The sequence below is a fragment of the Salmo salar genome, chromosome ssa01 (assembly GCF_905237065.1).
Source record: "Salmo salar chromosome ssa01, Ssal_v3.1, whole genome shotgun sequence".
In the NCBI taxonomy this organism is placed as follows: Eukaryota; Metazoa; Chordata; class Actinopteri; order Salmoniformes; family Salmonidae; genus Salmo; species Salmo salar.
In genome coordinates this window covers 169,948,239-169,969,550 of record NC_059442.1, presented here as the reverse complement: position 1 = coordinate 169,969,550, position 21,312 = coordinate 169,948,239, and the positions used below count along the sequence as shown (strand labels likewise).

General features: G+C 44.8%; 1 protein-coding gene across 1 annotated transcript in view; it reads left to right on the top strand.

The window, feature by feature from the left end:
* Positions 1 to 21,312, top strand: part of LOC106591943 (netrin receptor DCC) — a 384,214-nt gene that overhangs the window by 317,696 nt on the left and 45,206 nt on the right. The window contains 3 exon segments of the mRNA XM_045703220.1: positions 2,684 to 2,749; positions 17,983 to 18,139; positions 19,602 to 19,834. Of these exon segments, the coding sequence (XP_045559176.1) occupies positions 2,684 to 2,749; positions 17,983 to 18,139; positions 19,602 to 19,834 (456 nt within the window).

The window sequence follows — 21,312 nt, the reverse complement described above, 5'->3', positions numbered from 1 at the left end:
CCTTAGCCAAGTACATTTAAACTCAGTTTTCACAATTCCTGACATTTAATCCTAGTAAAAATTTCCTGTCTTAGGTCAGTTAGGATCACCACTTTATTTTAAGAATGGGAAATGTCAGAATAATAGTAGAGAGAATTATTTATTTCAGCTTTTATTTCTTTCATCACATCCTCAGTGGGTCAGAAGTTTACATACACTCAATTAGTATTCGGTAGCATTGCCTTTAAATTGTTTAACTTGGGTCAAACGTTTCGGGTAGCCTTCCACAAGCTTCCCACAATAAGTTGGGTGAATTTCTGCCCATTCCTCCTGACAGAGCTGGTGTAACTGAGTCAGGTTTGTAGGCCTCCTTGCTCGCACACACTTTTTTTTTGGGGGGGGGATTGAGGTCAGGGCTTTGTGATGGCCACTCCAATACCTTGACTTTGTTGTCCTTAAGCCATTTTGCCACAACTTTGGAAGAATGTTTGGGGTCATTGTCCATTTGGAAGACCCATTTGCGACCAAGCTTTAACTTCCTGACTGATGTCTTGAGATGTTGCTTCAATATATCCACATAATTCTCCTCCCTCATGATGCCATATATTTTGTGAAGTGCACCAGTCCCTCCTGCAGCAAAGCACCCCCACAACATGATGCTGCCACCCCCGTGCTTCACGGTTGGGATGGTGTTCTTCGGCTTGCAAGCCTCGCCCTTTTTCCTCCAAACATAACGATGGTCATTATGACCAAACAGTAATATTTTTGTTTCATCAGACCAGAGGACATTTCTCCAAAAAGTATGATCTTTGTCCCTGTGTGCAGTTGCAAACCGTAGTTTTGCTTTTTTATGGCAGTTTTGGAGCAGTGGCTTCTTCCTTGCTGAGCGGCCTTTCATGTTATGTCGATATAGGACTCGTTTTAGTGTGGATATAGATACTTTGGTACCTGTTTCCTCCAGCATCTTCACAAGGTCCTTTGCTGTTGTTCTGGGATTGATTTGCACTTTTCGCACTAAAGTACGTTCATCTCTAGGAGACAGAACGCGTCTCCTTCCTGAGCGGTATGACGGCTGTGTGGTCCCATGGTGTTTATACTTGCGTACTATTGTTTGTACAGATGAACGTGGTACTTTCAGGCATTTGGAAATTGCTCCCAAGGATGAACCAGACTTGTGGAGGTCTACAATTTTCTTTCTGAGGTCTTGGCTGATTTCTTTTGATTTTCCCATGATGTCAAGCAAAGAGGCACTGAGTTTGAAGGTAGGCCTTGAAATACATCCACAGGTACACCTCCAATTGACTCAAATTATGCCAATTAGCCTATCAGAAGCTTCTAAAGCCATGACATAATTTCATGGAATTTTCCAAGCTGTTTAAAGGCACAGTCAACTTATTGTATGTAAACTTCTGACCCACAGGAATTGTGATACAGTGAATTATAAGTGAAATAATCTGTCTGTAAACAATTGTTGGAAAAATGACTTGTGTCATGCACAAAGTAGATGTCTTAACCGACTTGCCAAAACTATAGGTTGTTAACAAGAAATTTGTGGAGTGGTTGAAAAACGAGTTTTAATGACTCCAACCTAAGTGTATGTAAACTTCAGACTTCAACTGTATGTATTATATTGTAGTATAGTGTGTATAGTATAGTGGTCTGTAGTATAGTGTAGTTTAGTGGTCTGTGTGTGTGTGTGTGTGTGAGAGGGGGGGTTAGAGAGAGGGATAGATAAAGAGAGTGTTTTATCTACATCACTTGCTTTGGCAATGTTAACATATGTTTCCCATGCCAATAAAGCCCCTTGAATTGATATTATCTCTCCCTTATCTCTCCCTCTCTCTTTGTGTCTTTCTACTTGTCTCTCTCCTGTCGCTCTCCTGTCTCTTTCGTCTCTCCCTCTCTCTGTTGTCTCTCTCTTTCGTCTCTCCCTCTCTCTGTTGTCTCTCTCTTTCGTCTCTCCCTCTCTCTGTTGTCTCTCTCTGTTGTCTCTCCCTCTCTCTGTGGTCTCTCTCTGTTGTCTCTCCCTCTCTCTGTTGTCTCTCTCTCTCTCTGTTGTCTCTCTCTCTCTCTCTCTCTCTCTCTCTCTCTCTCTCTCTCTCTCTCTCTCTCTCTCTCTCTCTCTCTCTCTCCTGTCTCTCTATCTTTCTCCCTCTCTCTTTGTGTATCTCTGAATTGTCTCCTGCTCTCAAACACAATAGTTTCCAATTGCCTATTATTGGTTGGCACTCAGGAATGTATAATGAGATGTACAATACAGGCTATTCTACAGACACTCAGACCACTCCCACACTTTATTCTATCTCTGGATTGCCGTTTAGGCTAATGTTACATTTCATACACTTGTCGTAGTTGAGTCAAAGAAAATAATGTATTCTTAAAATAGGTATAAAAAAGAAAATCCCTCTCTAAATACTCAAGTTTGAACACTAAAATATAATAGCGTTCTTCTTTGTCCTTCCCCTGCTCTCGCTCTCTCTCTCCCTTCACCTGCTCTCTCTCTCTCTCTCCCTTCCCCTACTCTCTCTCTCTCTCTCCCTTCCCCTGCTCTCTCTCTCCCTCCCCTACTCTCTCTCCCTTCCCCTGCTCTCTCTCTCCCTTCCCCTACTCTCTCCCTCCCTCCCTCCTCTCTCTCTCTCCCTCCCACATCTCTCCCTCCTCTCTCTCTATCCCTGCTCACCCCCACTCTTTTTCTGTTCTACAGGTCGCCATGGAGATGGCGGCTACTGGCCTTCTGACAACAACCTGATTGATAGGAGCAGTTTGAACGGTAAGCACCCCTATAACCCAAAATGCATTTCTGCCACACAGCCTTAACTGCTCCCTATTGTAAAAGTGTTACCGCCCTGTGCTGTGTTCAGAGTAAACTATACTATACTAGACCTGGGTTCAAATACTAATCGAGATCTTTCAAATACTTTGAGTATTGGTTTTAGCCTGTCAGGAGTGTCATGTGGGTGGGTGGGGTATTGCTCGGAGACTTTTGCATTTGGTTCTGTTGTGCCGTGCACAAGGTCTGGGAAAACTAGTTGATTTCACCGATTTCACAGGAAACAGCTCCCTACTGTGAAATCACCTAGTCCGTCTGTTCCCAGACCTGGAAACGGATCCCTACTGTGAAATCACCTAGTCTGTCTGTTCCCAGACCTGGAAACGGATCCCTACTGTGAAATCACCTAGTCTATCTGTCTCTGTTGGGAAATCTGTCTGTTAATTAAGGAGTAGCATATCATTACAGGCTGTGTAGGTTTATGAGCAGGAGAAGGGAGGGAGGGAGGGAGGGGTAGACTAGAGATCCAGTCTGAGTAACCCTATCCAGTCTGAGTAACACTAACCCTATCCAGTCTGAGTAACACTAACCCTATCCAGTCTGAGTAACCCTATCCAGTCTGAGGAACCCTATCCAATCTGAGTAACACTATCCAGTCTGAGTAACCCTAACCTTATCCAGTCTGAGTAACCCTAACCCTATCCAGTCTGAGTAACACTAACCCTATCCAGTCTTAGCAACCCTATCCAGTCTGAGTAACCCTAACCCTATCCAGTCTGAGTAACACTATCCAGTCTGAGTAACACTATCCAGTCTGAGTAACACTATCCAGTCTTAGCAACCCTAACCATATCCAGTCTGAGTAACCCTAACCCTATCCAGTCTGAGTAACCCTAACCCTATCCAGTCTGAGTAACACTATCCAGTCTGAGTAACCCTATCCAGTCTGAGTAACCCTAACCCTATCCAGTCTGAGTAACCCTAACCCTATCCAGTCTGAGTAACCCTATCCAGTCTGAGTAACCCTATCCAGTCTGAGGAACCCTATCCAATCTGAGGAACCCTATCCAGTCTGAATAACCCTAACACTATCCAGTCTGAGTAACCCTAACACTATCCAGTCTGAGTAACACTATCTAGTCTTAGCAACCCTAACCCTATCCAGTCTGAGTAACCCTAACACTATCCAGTCTGAGTAACCCTATCCAGTCTGAGTAACCCTAACGCTATCCAGTCTGAGTAACACTATCCAGTCTGAGTAACATTATCCAGTCTGAGTAACACTATCGAGTCTGAGTAACCCTAACCCTATCCAGTCTGAGTAACCCTATCACTATCCAGTCTGAGTAACACTATCCAGTCTGAGTAACCCTAACCCTATCCAGTCTGAGTAACCCTAACCCTATCCAGTCTGAGTAACCCTAACACTATCCAGTCTGAGTAACATTATCCAGTCTGAATAACACTATCCAGTCTGAGTAACCCTAACCCTATCCAGTCTGAGTAACCCTATCCAGTCTGAGTAACCCTAACCCTATCCAGTCTGAGTAACACTATCCAGTCTGAGTAACATTATCCAGTCTGAGTAACCCTAACCCTATCCAGTCTGAGTAACCCTATCCAGTCTGAGTAACCCTATCCAGTCTGAATAACCCTATCACTATCCAGTCTGAGTAACCCTATCCAGTCTGAGTAACCCTATCACTATCCAGTCTGAGTAACACTATCCAGTCTGACTAACCCTAACCCTATCCAGTCTGAGTAACCCTATCCAGTCTGAGTAACCCTATCCAGTCTGAGTAACCCTATCATTATCCCGTCTGAGTAACCCTATCCAGTCTGAGTAACACTATCCAGTCTGAGTAACACTATCCAGTCTGAGTAACCCTAACCCTATCCAGTCTGAGTAACCCTATCCAGTCTGAGTAACCCTATCACTATCCAGTCTGAGTAACACTATCCAGTCTGAGTAACCCTAACCCTATCCAGTCTGAGTAACCCTAACCCTATCCAGTCTGAGTAACCCTATCCAGTCTGAGTAACCCTATCACTATCCAGTCTTAGTAACCCTATCCAGTCTGAGTAACCCTATCACTATCCAGTCTTAGCAACCCTAACCCAATCCAGTCTGAGTAACCCGATCCAGTCTGAGTAACACTAACCAGTCTGAGTTACACTATCCAGTCTGAGTTACACTATCCAGTCTGAGTTACACTATCCAGTCTGAGCAACCCTATCCAGTCTGAGTAACCCTATCCAGTCTGAGCAACCCTATCACTATCCAGTCTGAGTAACCCTATCCAGTCTGAGTAACACTAACCAGTCTGAGTTACACTATCCAGTCTGAGTAACCCTATCCAGTCTGAGCAACCCTATCACTATCCAGTCTGAGCAACCCTATCCAGTCTGAGCAACCCTATCCAGTCTGAGCAACACTAACCCTATCCAGTCTGAGTAACCCTATCCAGTCTGAGTAACCCTATCCAGTCTGAGTAACCCTATCCAGTCTGAGTAACCCTATCCAGTCTGAGCAATCCTATCCAGTCTGAGTAACCCTATCCAGTCTGAGTAACCCTATCCAGTCTGAGTAACCCTAACCCTATCCAGTCTGAGCAACCCTATCCAGTCTGAGCAACACTAACCCTATCCAGTCTGAGTAACACTATCCAGTCTGAGTAACCCTATCCAGTCTGAGTAACCCTATCCAGTCTGAGTAAACCTATCCAGTCTGAGTAACACTATCCAGTCTGAGTTACACTATCCAGTCTGAGCAACCCTATCCAGTCTGAGCAACCCTATCCAGTCTGAGCAACACTAACCCTATCCAGTCTGAGTAACCCTATCCAGTCTGAGTAACCCTATCCAGTCTGAGTAACCCTATCCAGTCTGAGCAATCCTATCCAGTCTGAGTAACCCTATCCAGTCTGAGTAACCCTATCCAGTCTGAGTAACCCTATCACTATCCAGTCTGAGTAACCCTATCCAGTCTGAGTAACCCTATCCAGTCTGAGTAACCCTATCCAGTCTGAGCAACCCTAACCCTACACACACGCTGTAATCTGTAATCATACTTGAGAGTGTTGGCAGAACGTCGCCGGGGATCGGCAGGACTCGCTGGTATGACAGCGTGCTCACTGACCCACTGCATTGCCTGCTGGAATGAATTAGGAGGTAACCGGTAGCTTCTGTCTGTCCTTCTGATTAGGAGCAGATGGTTGCGACGTTGGCTTCTGTTGCCTTCCAGCATGATAGAGGTCAGAGTTCACTGATGAAGCACAGATCCTCCTTGTATAGTACCTGGTTCTCAATGGACAGGAGCAGTGTGAAACAGAGGAACTGTGTCCCTAATGGCATCCTATTCCCTATGTAGTGCACTACTTTGGACCATCCAGTTGGTAGACATATTGTCCATACTGCCTGGGCTCTGGTTAAAAGTAGTGCACTACATAGGGAATAGTGTGCAACTGTGCCCTAGGTGTGCAGTAATTATACGAGCTGTATGTCCAGACTAGTGACTCTGAGCAGGGGACGAGTCATTTATCCTGTCCCAGAGACGGGACTGGTCAGGTGTTGTGGGACTGAGACTAATCTCATTTGTCTGCCTGTGTTCTTCAGTTCTACTAAACCTTCTTAGAATATTCCTAGATGTTCCGGATTGTGTTCATGTTCCTAGATGTTCCGGATTGTGTTCATGTTCCTGATTGTGTTCATATTCCTAGATGTTCCTGATTGTGTACATGTTCCTAGATGTTCCGGATTGTGTTCACGTTCCTAGATGTTCCGGATTGTGTTCATGTTCCTAGATGTTCCGGATTGTGTTCATGTTCCTAGATGTTCCTGATTGTGTTCATGTTCCTAGATGTTCCGGATTGTGTTCATGTTCCTGATTGTGTTCATGTTCCTAGATGTTCCTGATTGTGTACATGTTCCTAGATGTTCCGGATTGTGTTCATGTTCCTAGATGTTCCGGATTGTGTTCATGTTCCTAGATGTTCCTGATTGTGTTCATGTTCCTAGATGTTCCGGATTGTGTTCATGTTCCTAGATGTTCCTGATTGTGTTCATGTTCCTAGATGTTCCGGATTGTGTTCATGTTCCTAGATGTTCCGGATTGTGTTCATGTTCCTAGATGTTCCGGATTGTGTTCATGTTCCTAGATGTTCCGGATTGTGTTCATGTTCCTAGATGTTCCGGATTGTGTTCATGTTCCTAGATGTTCCGGATTGTGTTCATGTTCCTAGATGTTCCGGATTGTGTTCATGTTCCTGATTTGTTCATTTGTTCCATGTTCCTACATGTTCCGGATTGTGTACATGTTCCTAGATGTTCCGGATTGTGTTCATGTTCCTAGATGTTCCGGATTGTGTTCATGTTCCTAGATGTTCTGGATTGTGTTCATGTTCCTAGATGTTCCGGATTGTATTCATGTTCCGGATTGTGTTCATGTTCCGGATTGTGTACATGTTCCGGATTGTGTACATGTTCCTAGATGTTCCGGATTGTGTACATGTCCTACTATTGTTAGCCTACCTAGTTACTTATTAAACAATCCAATACTTCTGCCCTACTCCTAGAAGGTTCCAGATTATCCGATCTATTTTTATCCAAACCCAGTCTGAAAGATCGCATGTGTGCAATCTGTGTTTCTCTTCTCCCGGGAACGTTGGGATTCCATCTTGAAAACCATCTTAATGAATAGGAGATAATTCTGTGGAAATGACCCTAATATAGCAGACGAGCATCGAGGCAGAACCGGACTGGAGTCTAGCGTCAACGTCATTAACCAATGTCTGTGTCCCAAACGGCGTTATAATATACATTCCTTTAGACTAGGGCTCTTGTCTAACGTAGTGCACTATATAGGGAATAGGGCTCTGGTCTAAAGTAGTGCACTATATAGGGAATAGGGCTTTTGTCTAAATTAGTGCACTATATAGGGAATAGGGCTCTGGTCTATAGTAGTGCACTATATAGGGAATAGGGCTCTGGTCTATAGTAGTGCACTACATAGGGAATAGGGTGCCATTTGGGACATGTGCAGTGTGTTACCAGGACGATGGGTCTGAGGCACTCTCACACATTATCTGATGTTTCTGCTGGAAAAGATATTGTTGTTGAGACGGCTAGACCGGATAATTATTGAATATTTATGTATTTAATTTTTTTTTTTTAAAGATGACTGATGAATTCCAATGTGAACAGAGCCAATATCAAACGATTTCATGGCATCTTGTTAAACCTAGAGAACAGACCAAGGTGATGAATAGGGGCCTGAACGTTGCAGGCCTGGGTTAGGGAGGGCCTGAACGTCACGGGTAAGTGCAGGGTAGGGCCTGAACGTCACGGGTAAGGGTAGGGTAGGGCATGAAGGTCACGGGTAAGGGTAGGGTAGGGCCTGAAGGTCACGGGTAAGGGCAAGGCTCTAGTAGAGTACCAGCATACTGATAGTCAACCCTTCATCAAAACAACTCACCTTAATATCAGCAGCTGTGTTATTGTAAATAAAAGCTATAGTACTCTAGGAATTAAATAAATATTTGCCGTTATTGTTGGTTTTGCCAGCAACACGAGCGTGTCACTGTGAAATGCTGTCTTTATGTAATGAAATTGGTTTTCACAAGACTTTGTGCAGAAAAATGTGTTGAAAGCTTTACCTGTGTAAGGCTTTGTTATCCTGCTGGGATGAGAGCAGTTCTATCTTGTAATGCTTCTGTGATGTTGTTTTCCTCGTGGGTTAACCTAGCTACATCGTTGACAGACACTAACACAACAAAAAGCTTTTCATTTACTCTTTTGGTTCAAAAAAGCTACTGAGGTTAGTCTGCTTTCAAGTTGTTTTATCTGCGTTTGACAGGTCATTTGATTTTCAGTATGTTTACTTGTGAGGTGTTGTCGGACCGTCGAGTTGTACAACATGTCGATTACCAGATGCACTAACAAAGAATAGTGTTCTGATATTACCAAGGGAATTAGTTTACAATATAACCTGTAGAATATTCCAGAACACACATATATATATATATATATATATATATATATATATATATATATATATACACACAGTACGAGTCAAAAGGTTTGACACACCTACCCATTCCAGGGTTTTTCTTTATTTTTTACTATTTTCTACATTGTAGAATAATAGTGAAGACATCAAAACTATGAAATAACACATATGGAATCATGTAGTAACTAAAAAAAGTGTTAAACAAATCAAAATATTTTAAATATTTTAGATTCTTCAAAATAAAATTCTTCAAAGCCACCCTTTGCCTTGATGACAGCTTTGCACACTCTTGGCATTCTCTCAACCAGCTTCATGAGGTAGTCACCTGGAATGCATTTCAATTAACAGTTGTGCCTTGTGAAAAGTCAATTTGTGGAATTTCTTTCCTTCTTAATGCATTTGAGCCAGTCAGTTGTGCTGTGACAAGGTAGGGGTGGTATACAGAAGATATCCCTATTTGGTAAAAGACCAAGTCCATATTATGGCAAGAACAGCTCAAATAAGCAAAGAGAAACAACAGTCCATCATTACTTTAAGACATGAAGGTCAGTCAATCCGGAAAATTTCAAGAAGTTTGAACGTTTCTTTAAGTGCAGTCGCAAAAACCATCAAGCTCTATGATTAGACTGTCTCTCACGAGGACCGCCACAGGAAAGGAAGACCCAGAGTTCCCTCTGCTGCAGAGGATAAGTTCATTAGAGTTACAAGCCACAGGAAAGGAAGACCCAGAGTATTCTACAATGTAGAATAAAATCAACTAAAACCCTTGAATGAGTAGGTGTCCAAACTTTTGACTGGTATTGTGTGTATATAGACACACACACACACACACACACACAGACGTTTCGTACCGTGTGGGCCGTTCTGTTTGAGTAGCTGATAGACGGACCTAGTAGCCCGAGGGTCTTTAGACAAGGTTATTGTATTAGCCCTAATGTATTAGCCCTAATGGAATACAGTCTACACTCTATTGGCTGCCTCTCAAATGACCCTATGGGCCCCTGGTTAAAAGTAGTGCACTATAGAGAATAGAGCAGTCTTTTGGAATGCAGTCCTTACCTCAGCCCAGAGGAGATGGGTTGTCTACGGATGCTGTGTGAACGCTTGGTAAGGAAGTACAGGAAGTAGTCCTTACCTCAGCCCAGAGGACATGGGTTGTCTACGGATGCTGTGTGAACGCTTGGTAAGGAAGTACAGGAAGTAGTGCTTTCCTCAGCCCAGAGGAGATGGGTTGTCTACGGATGCTGTATGAACGCTTGGTATTGAAGTACAGGAAGTAGTGCTTTCCTCAGCCCAGAGGAGATGGGTTGTCTACGGATGCTGTATGAACGCTTGGTATTGAAGTACAGGAAGTAGTCCTTACCTCAGCCCAGAGGAGATGGGTTGTCTACGGATGCTGTATGAACGCTTGGTATTGAAGTACAGGAAGCGTTTAAAGGCTTCAGTATATCTGTCATTTTCTTTGAGACCGCGGGGCGGTGAAAGTGAACGAAGGGACAGGTTGAATTGATGACACTCTCCATCACACCGGTATTGCGACCTTGACAGGAGTAGCGTGGAGAAGCCTCGTGTTGGTGTGGGGGCTTGGTGGCTCCACAGTGAAATCCATCCTTCACAGTTAACACCCCCCCCCCTCCCCCCCATGAACACGCACGCACACACCACGCACACACCACGCACACACCACGCACACACCACGCACACACCACGCACACACCACGCACACACCACACACACACCATACGCACACACACACCACACACACACACCACACACACACTACACACACTACACACACACACACACACACACACACACACACACACACTACACACACACACACACACACACACACACACACACACACACACACTACACACACACACACACACACTACACACACCACTGTATGGTACCAGCCATGGAAATGTGCATAACTCTCTCAATTTGTCTTTTTGCATTGTTGTGTTTGGTATTTTCCTCAGGCCATATGGAAACAGCTTGTGTTTTGAACCGAAAGGAACGAACACACACACACACACACACACACACACACACACACACACACACACACACACACACACACACACACACGTACTGTAGGAAACAGGGCTTGGGAACACAGGCTGTCTGTTAGTGCTCTGACTACAGTCCAACACCTACTGTTCTCTGACTACAGTCCAACACCTACTGTTCTCTGACTACAGTCCAACACGTACTGTGCTCTGACTACAGTCCAACACCTACTGTGCTCTGACTACAGTCCAACACCTACTGTTCTCTGACTACAGTCCAACACCTACTGTTCTCTGACTACAGTCCAACACGTACTGTTCTCTGACTACAGTCCAACACCTACTGTGCTCTGACTACAGTCCAACACCTACTGTTCTCTGACTACAGTCCAACACCTACTGTTCTCTGACTACAGTCCAACACCTACTGTGCTCTGACTACAGTCCAACACGTACTGTTCTCTGACTACAGTCCAACACGTACTGTTCTCTGACTACAGTCCAACACCTACTGTTCTCTGACTACAGTCCAACACCTACTGTTCTCTGACTACAGTCCAACACCTACTGTGCTCTGACTACAGTCCAACACCTACTGTTCTCTGACTACAGTCCAACACCTACTGTTCTCTGACTACAGTCCAACACCTACTGTTCTCTGACTACAGTCCAACACCTCCTTTTCTCTGACTACAGTCCAACACCTACTGTGCTCTGACTACAGTCCAACACCTACTGTTCTCTGACTACAGTCCAACACCTACTGTTCTCTGACTACAGTCCAACACCTACTGTTCTCTGACTACAGTCCAACACCTACTGTTCTCTGACTACAGTCCAACACCTACTGTTCTCTGACTACAGTCCAACACGTACTGTTCTCTGACTACAGTCCAACACGTACTGTTCTCTGACTACAGTCCAACACCTACAGTTCTCTGACTACAGTCCAACACCTACAGTTCTCTGACTACAGTCCAACACCTACTGTTCTCTGACTACAGTCCAACACCTACTGTTCTCTGACTACAGTCCAACACCTACTGTTCTCTGACTACAGTCCAACACCTACTGTTCTCTGACTACAGTCCAACACGTACTGTTCTCTGACTACAGTCCAACACGTACTGTTCTCTGACTACAGTCCAACACGTACTGTTCTCTGACTACAGTCCAACACCTACAGTTCTCTGACTACAGTCCAACACCTACAGTTCTCTGACTACAGTCCAACACCTACTGTTCTCTGACTACAGTCCAACACCTACTGTTCTCTGACTACAGTCCAACACCTACTGTTCTCTGACTACAGTCCAACACCTACTGTTCTCTGACTACAGTCCAACACGTACTGTTCTCTGACTACAGTCCAACACGTACTGTTCTCTGACTACAGTCCAACACCTACAGTTCTCTGACTACAGTCCAACACCCACTGTTCTCTGACTACAGTCCAACACCCACTGTTCTCTGACTACAGTCCAACACCTACAGTTCTCTGATTACAGTCCAACACCTACTGTTCTCTGACTACAGTCCAACACCTCCTTTTCTCTGACTACAGTCCAACACGTACTGTTCTCTGACTACAGTCCAACACCTACAGTTCTCTGACTACAGTCCAACACCTACTGTGCTCTGACTACAGTCCAACACGTACTGTTCTCTGACTACAGTCCAACACCTACTGTTCTCTGACTACAGTCCAACACCTACAGTTCTCTGACTACAGTCCAACACCTACTGTTCTCTGACTACAGTCCAACACCTACTGTGCTCTGACTACAGTCCAACACCTACTGTTCTCTGACTACAGTCCAACACCTACTGTTCTCTGACTACAGTCCAACACCTACTGTTCTCTGACTACAGTCCAACACCTCCTTTTCTCTGACTACAGTCCAACACCTACTGTTCTCTGACTACAGTCCAACACCTACTGTTCTCTGACTACAGTCCAACACCTACTGTGCTCTGACTACAGTCCAACACCTACTGTTCTCTGACTACAGTCCAACACCTACTGTTCTCTGACTACAGTCCAACACCTACTGTTCTCTGACTACAGTCCAACACCTACATTTCTCTGACTACAGTCCAACACCTACAGTGCTCTGACTACAGTCCAACACCTACTGTTCTCTGACTACAGTCCAACACCTACTGTTCTCTGACTACAGTCCAACACCTACTGTTCTCTGACTACAGTCCAACACCTACTGTTCTCTGACTACAGTCCAACACGTACTGTTCTCTGACTACAGTCCAACACGTACTGTTCTCTGACTACAGTCCAACACCTACTGTTCTCTGACTACAGTCCAACACCTACAGTTCTCTGACTACAGTCCAACACCTACAGTTCTCTGACTACAGTCCAACACCTACTGTTCTCTGACTACAGTCCAACACCTACTGTTCTCTGACTACAGTCCAACACCTACTGTTCTCTGACTACAGTCCAACACGTACTGTTCTCTGACTACAGTCCAACACGTACTGTTCTCTGACTACAGTCCAACACGTACTGTTCTCTGACTACAGTCCAACACCTACAGTTCTCTGACTACAGTCCAACACCTACAGTTCTCTGACTACAGTCCAACACCTACTGTTCTCTGACTACAGTCCAACACCTACTGTTCTCTGACTACAGTCCAACACCTACTGTTCTCTGACTACAGTCCAACACCTACTGTTCTCTGACTACAGTCCAACACGTACTGTTCTCTGACTACAGTCCAACACGTACTGTTCTCTGACTACAGTCCAACACCTACAGTTCTCTGACTACAGTCCAACACCCACTGTTCTCTGACTACAGTCCAACACCCACTGTTCTCTGACTACAGTCCAACACCTACAGTTCTCTGATTACAGTCCAACACCTACTGTTCTCTGACTATAGTCCAACACCTACTGTTCTCTGACTACAGTCCAACACCTCCTTTTCTCTGACTACAGTCCAACACCTACTGTTCTCTGACTACAGTCCAACACCTACTGTTCTCTGACTACAGTCCAACACCTACTGTTCTCTGACTACAGTCCAACACGTACTGTTCTCTGACTACAGTCCAACACGTACTGTTCTCTGACTACAGTCCAACACCTACAGTTCTCTGACTACAGTCCAACACCTACAGTTCTCTGACTACAGTCCAACACCTACTGTTCTCTGACTACAGTCCAACACCTACTGTTCTCTGACTACAGTCCAACACCTACTGTTCTCTGACTACAGTCCAACACCCACTGTGCTCTGACTACAGTTCACACTACCCTCTGTAGTGCCTTGCGGTTGGAGGCCGAGCAGTTGCCGTACCAGGCAGTGATGCAACCAGTCAGGATGCTCTCGATGGTGCAGCTGTAGAACCTTTTTGAGGATCTCAGGACCCATGCTAAATCTTTTCAGTCTCCTGAGGGGCAAAATGTTTTGCTCTGACTACAGTCCAACACCCACTGTTCTCTGAATGGCGTGTCACTCTCAAGCAGTAGATAAGATACTGGTTCAGCTCCTCAGACCTTGTTTGTCGTTGTTTTCAATGTGCTGCAGCATTAAAAGTGGAGGAAGGAAAACTTACAGCTTTGACCCAGTTTAGTGATGTGATGTGATTATTATTTAATTTTTGTTTGTATGTAGAAACGACAGTTGGAAGTGGGACAGAGAGGACAAGAATGTCGTTAGCATTTACATTATAGCATCACAATCAGTATACCATTACAGTATACCCCACCCCCAACAAGTAAATAAAGAGCAGCAGTAAAATGTTAATAGTGAGACTATATACAGGGGGTTACCGGTACAGAGTCAATGTACGGGGGCACCGGTTAGTTGAGGTAATATGTACATGTAGGTAGAGTTATTAAAGTGACTATGCATAGATGATAAGAACAGAGAGTAGCAGCGGTGTAAAAGAGGTGGGGGGCAATGCAAATAGTCTGGGTAGCCATTTGATTAGATGTTCAGGAGTCTTATGGCTTGGGGGTAGAAGCTGTTTAGAAGTCTCTTGGACCTAGACTTGGCGCTCTGGTACCGCTTGCCGTGTGGTAGCAGAGAGAACAGTTTATGAATAGGGTGGTTGGACTGTTTGACAATTTTTAGGGCCTTCCTCTGACACCGCCTGGTATAGAGGTCCTGGATGGCAGGAAGCTTGGCCCCAGTGATGTACTGGGCCGTACGCACTACCCTCTGTAGCGCCTTGCGGTCGGAGATCGAGCAGTTGCCATACCAGGCAGGGATGCAACCAGTCAGGATGCTCTCGATGCTGCAGCTGTAGAACCTTTTGAGGATCTCAGCACCCATGCCAAATATTTTCAGTCTCCTGAGGGGGAAAAGGTTTTGTCGTGCCCTCTTCATGACTGTCTTGGTGTGCTTGGACCATGTTAGTTTGTTGGTGATATGGACACCAAGGAACTTGAAGCTCTCAACCTGCTCCACTACAGCCCCGTCGATGAGAATGGGGGCGTGCTCGGTCCTCATTTTCCTCTAGTCCACAATCATCTCCTTTGCCTTGATCACGTTGAGGGAGAGGTTGTTGTCCTGGCACCACACGGCCAAGTCTCTGACCTCCTGCCAATAGGCTGTCTTGTCGTTGTCGGTGATCAGGCTGTTGTGTCATCGGCAAAGTTAATGATGGTGTTGGAGTCGTGCCTGGCTGTGCAGTCATGAGTGAACAGGGAGTACAGGAGGGGACTAAGCACGCACCCCTGAGGGTTCCCTGTGTTGAGGATCACCATGGCGGATGTGTTGTTACCTACCCTCACCACCGGGGGAGGCCCGTCAGGAAGTCCAGGATCCAGTTGCAGAGGGAGGTGTTAAGTCCCAGGGTCCTTAGCTTATTGATGAGCTTTGAGGGCACTATGGTGTTGAACACTGAGCTGTAGTCAATGAATAGCATTCTCACATAGGTGTTCCTTTTGTCCAGGTGGGAAAGGGCAGTGTGGAGTGCAATAGAGATTGCATCATCTGTGGATCTGTTGGGGCGGTATGCAAATTGGAGTGGGTCTAGGGTTTCCGGGATAATGTTGTTGATGTGAGCCATGACCAGCCTTTCAAAGCACTTAATGGCTACAGGCATGAGTGCTACAGGTCTGTAGTCATTTAAGCAGGTTACCTTAGTGTTCTTCGGCACAGGGACTACGGTGGTCTGCTTGAAACATGTAGGTATTACAGACTCAGTCAGGGAGAGGTTGAAAATGTCAGTGAAGACACTTGCCAGTTGGTCAGCGCATGCTTTGAGTACACGTCCTGGTTATCCATCTGGCCCAGCGGCTTTGTGAATGTTGACCTGTTTTAAGGTCTTACTCACATCGGCTGCGGAGAGCGTGATCACACAGTCTTCCGGAACAGCTGGTGCTCTCATGCATGTTTCAATGTTATTTGCCTCGAAGCGAGCATAGAAGTAGTTTAGCCTGTCTGGTAGGCTCATGTCACTGGGCAGATCAGCTGTGCTTCCCTTTGGAGTCTGTAATGGTTTGCAAGCCCTGCCACATCCGACGAGCGTCAGAGCCAGTGTAGTACGATTCGATCTTAGTCCTGTATTAATACTTTGCCTGTTTGATAGTTCGTCGGAGGGCATAGTGGTATTTCTTTTAAGCTTCCAGGCTAGAGTGCCGCTCCTTGAAAGCGGCAGCTCTAGCCTTTAGCTCAGTGCGGATGTTGCAAGTAATCCATGGCTTCTGGTTGGGGTATGAATCCATGGCTTCTGGTTGGGGTATGAATCCATGGCTTCAGGTTGGGGTATGAATCTATGGCTTCTGGTTGGGGTATGAACGTACGGTCACTGTGGGGACGGCGTCATTGATAAACTTATTGATGAAGCCAATGACTGATGTGTTGTACTCCTCAATGCCATCGGATGAATCCCGGAACATGTTCCAGTCTGTGATAGCAAAACAGTCCTGTAGCTTTGCATCTGCTTCATCTGACCACTTTTTAATTGATCTAGTCACTGGTGCTTCCTGCTTTAATTTTTGGTTGTAAGCAGGAATCAGGAGGATATAATTATGGTCAGATTTGCCAAATGGAGGGCGAGGGAGAGCTTTGTTATGCGTCTGTGTGTGGAGTAAAGGTGGTCTAGAATTTTTATCCTTCTGGTTGCACATTTAACATGCTGGTAGAAATTTGGTAAAACGGATTTAAGTTTCCCTGCATTAAAGTCCCCAGCTACTAGGAGTGCCGCCTCTGGGTGAGTGTTTTCATTCTTGCTTATGGCGGAATATAACTCATTCAATGCTGTCTTAGTGCCAGCCTCAGTCTGTGGTGGTATGTAAACAGCTACGAAAAATACAGATGAAAACTTTCTAGCAAGATAGTGTGGTCTACAGCTTATCATGAGAAACTCCACTTCAGGCGAGCAATAGCTCGAGACTTCCTTAGATATCGTGCACCAGCTGTTATTTACAAAATTACATAGTCCGCCGCCCCTTGTCTTACCAGACGCCGCTGTTCTGTCCTGCCGGTACAGCGTATAACCAGCCAGCTGTATGTTGATAGTGTCGTCGTTCAGCCACGACTCCGTGAAGCATAAGATATTATAGTTTTGAATGTCCCGTTGGTAGTTTTAATCTTCCACGTAGGTCATCGATTTTATTCTCCAAAGATTACACGTTTGCTCGCACAATGGAAGGAAGTGGGGGGGGGGGGGGTTATTCGATCACCTACAATTTCTCAGTATCACATCAGCTGTTCACCGCTCAGGACCAGGCAGAGAAGTCCAGACATTAAGTAAGCGTAGTACCCTATCTCTAGTTGTTCAACTTTAAGCGCTGTATCTCATTCAAAGGGATGTGAGCAGCAAATGAGATGAATGACTTATGTGCTTGGAATGTGCAAACCATTTCTTTTTTTCATTTCCAGAGGGGAGTCAATCAGTCAAATATCTTACAGTGCACTATTTGTTATTTGAAAAAAATGTCCTGTCCCTGTTGTAATTCCAGACATTGGTCAGATGTTCCTATTTCCTGTCCCTGTTGTAATTCCAGACATTGGTCAGATGTTCCTATTTCCTGTCCCTGTTGTAATTCCAGACATTGGTCCGATGTTCCTATTTCCTGTCCTGTTGTAATTCCAGACATTGGTCAGATGTTCCTATTTCCTGTCCCTGTTGTAATTCCAGACATTGGTCAGATGTTCCTATTTCCTGTCCCTGTTGTAATTCCAGACATTGGTCAGATGTTCCTATTTCCTGTCCCTGTTGTAATTCCAGACATTGGTCAGATGCGTCCTCCTCACGGCAGCGTGACGCCCCAGAAGAACAGCAACCTCCTGGTCATCATCGTGGTCTCCGTCGGAGCCGTTACCGTGGTAGTGGTTGTCATAGTAGCGCTGATCTGCACCCGGCGCTCCTCCGCGCAACAGAGGAAGTAAGTTGGACCTTCTTACCTCTCTCATTTCCTTTCCTCTCATCAGGCCCCTCTCAACTGTTTCCCCCCTCTTTATAAACTCTCTTTGTACTAGAGATGTTGCGAACAGAACAGTTGTACCTGTGAGGAGGTATTCTTCTGTTGGTCTGAGTCCCAAATAGCAGCCTATTCCCTTTTAAAGTGCACTACATTATTTTTTTACACTACAGAAGTAGTGCACTGTAGGTAATAGGGAGTCATTTTGGACACACCTTTGGACTCTACTGCAGTTTGCTGGTAGCTTATCTTCTCTCCTTTCCAACCCTTAGCGCTGGGATGACACTCTGTTAACACATTACGTAAAGCATTCTGTTTGATATTTGCACAGTGCTATCTGAGAGAGAGAGAGAGAGAGAGAGAGAGAGAGAGAGAGAGAGAGAGAGAGAGAGAGAGAGAGAGAGAGAGAGAGAGAGAGAGAGAGAGAGAGAGAGAGAGAGAGAGAGAGAGAGAGAGAGAGAGAGAGAGAGAGATAGACAGAGAGAGAGAGAGAGAGATCGACAGAGAGAGAGAGAGAGAGATCGACAGAGAGAGAGAGAGAGAGAGAGAGAGAGAGAGAGAGAGAGAGACTTGTTCTGTAAGTTAGACTTCTGACAGTACAGCCTCCACAGATCTTACACACCCTGCTATTAGTGAAGACCTGCTGATACTTTAGTCATTATATCCTTTCAACACGTGTGGGAGAGAAGGTTCAGCTAGTTCGTTAGTGTGTGTGTGTGCACACGTTAAAAGTATAAAAGGTTAGTCTGAGATATAGTTGATTCTACGTAGTTTAACAAGACTCGTGACATCTTTTAATAGTAATAATAGATAAGAAAAATAAAGTCTAGACCCATTTTCTCCAGATGTTATTCCGCTAATATGTTTAATTATGATCATTTTATATGAACCCTCAATTTAATTAATTAATTAATTCATTAATTATACCTCTTCTCTCTTTTTTTACAGAAAGTGAATAGATCAGTTTATAGTGACAGAATCACACGCTGTATCAGATTACCTCCCAAGCAAAGTCACGTTTCTTTGACTCCTCGACTTTAGAAGGTCGTAGCTCAGCTTCTGAACGTCATAGAGACTAACCGAAGATATTCCCCATGTACATCAGTCACCTCTTCTTCTGGCATTTTACCGCTTGTTTCTAGCCTAAAGCATCGTGGATTTATGCATAGTTTTTGATCGGTATAATCAATCGCGAAACAATCGTGGATTGGAACCTAGGTTGGGAACCCCTAATCTAAAGTACCCTCCTCGACCCAGAGCCCTGTCCTGTTCCCTAAAGTAAACTCCCTCTCTCCCTCACTATCTCCCTTTCTCTCTCTCTCTCTCTCTCTCTCTCTCTCTCTCTCCCCCCTTCCTTTCTCATATCCTTTTATCACTTCTATCTTTGTCTTTCTCTCTATCTAACTCTCTCCATCTCCCTCTGTAGGAAGCGTGCCACCCACAGTACAGGGAAGAGGAAAGGTAGTCAGAAGGACCTGAGACCTCCAGACCTGTGGATTCATCATGAGGAGATGGAACTGAAGAACATGGAGAAGCCTGCCAGCGCCGCCCCCTCCGGACGCGATTCACCCATCCAGGGTTCTATCCAGGATATCAGGTCTCAGTCTGTCAGTCACAGCCAATCAGAGAGCCAAATGGGCAGTAAGAGCAGCCACTCAGGTAAGACCAGGCAGAATGTCAGTGATGGTAAAGACAGTGTTTTTGTAATATGTCTTGGGAAATATCTTTAGACACCAATAAGAGATGGGAAAAGTGTAACTAGTTATGTTGTCAAGTTTTATGTTTCCTGCCAGTCTGTCGTTGTGCGGTCCATCAACAAAACAATACATTCTCGATTGTTTTTAAAGGAAAAATGCATCAGAAAAGGGAGAAGAAGGATCGGATAAACGTTAGTGTCTCTGAGGGGGGAAACTGTCACCTTATGTTATCATCATTCTCTCTTTTAAAGTATCTCTTCACATTAAAGGTGGCTGTTTCTCTGTGATGTTGTTCATAATGTCTCTGTTCATAATAGTCGGTTCATAATGTCTGTTCATAATGACGGTTCATAATGACGGTTCATAATGACGGTTCATAATGACGGTTCATAATGTCGGTTCATAATGACGGTTCATAATGTCGGTTCATAATGACGGTTCATAATGACGGTTCATAATGACGGTTCATAATGACGGTTCATAATGACGGTTCATAATGTCGGTTCATAATGACGGTTCATAATGTCGGTTCATAATGTCTGTTCATAAGAGACCCGTGTGGCTCAGTTGCTAGAGCATGGTGTTTGCAACGCCAGGGTTGTGGGTTCGATTCCCACGGGGGACCAGTACGGAGAAATAAAATCTATGAAATGTATGCATTCACTACTAAGTCGCTCTGGATAAGAGTGTCTGCTAAAATGTAAATAATGTATGTTCATAATATGTCTGCAGAGTGTTTTATCGATTTGATTTCTTATCCAGATTTAAAGGACTTTGGTGTTATATCTAAACAAGGATGTGAAGGACTTTGGTGTTATAGTTAAACAAGGCAATAGTAGTCTAGATCTGTTCTGAATACAAATATATTTGTTTATTTTCCTCACTTTGGTTGCTGAGGGAGGCTACTAAACTGATACTACACAGACCAGGGGTCGGAAACCCGTGGCTCCTGAGGCATACGCAGCTCTTCAACCTTCCCCCGCCTCGCGACTTCCTGGTTATTTATCGATTTCCCCCCACAAAAAAAAAATCGATGCTTTATTTTATCCGTTTTGCGCTGTTTGCAGGAGATGCACTTGATTCAGCTGCCCTGCACGCCGGATAGTCAAAGTGTTCCTCATGTAGAACTATTTCATGTGTCTGAAAGTACAAACTCCCGGAGTGCAAATCAAGTGCACCTATGGGTCTATTGCTGGTCCAATCAGATCACTGTATCTGCAGCTTCCACCAGCCCACATGGAAGTTGATACTTTGTGAGATTTCAAAACCATCACTAGAGAACAACTGTCAACAAATACAGCAAAGAGCTGCTGTTTTTATGAGTGAATTCATGTTTAAGATTTTATTCACCACTGTCAACCCTTTTTTTTATCATCCATAAACTCCTTCTCCTGGCCTATCCACTTCCTACGAAGTGTGTCCGTATGCTTGCGTCTTATT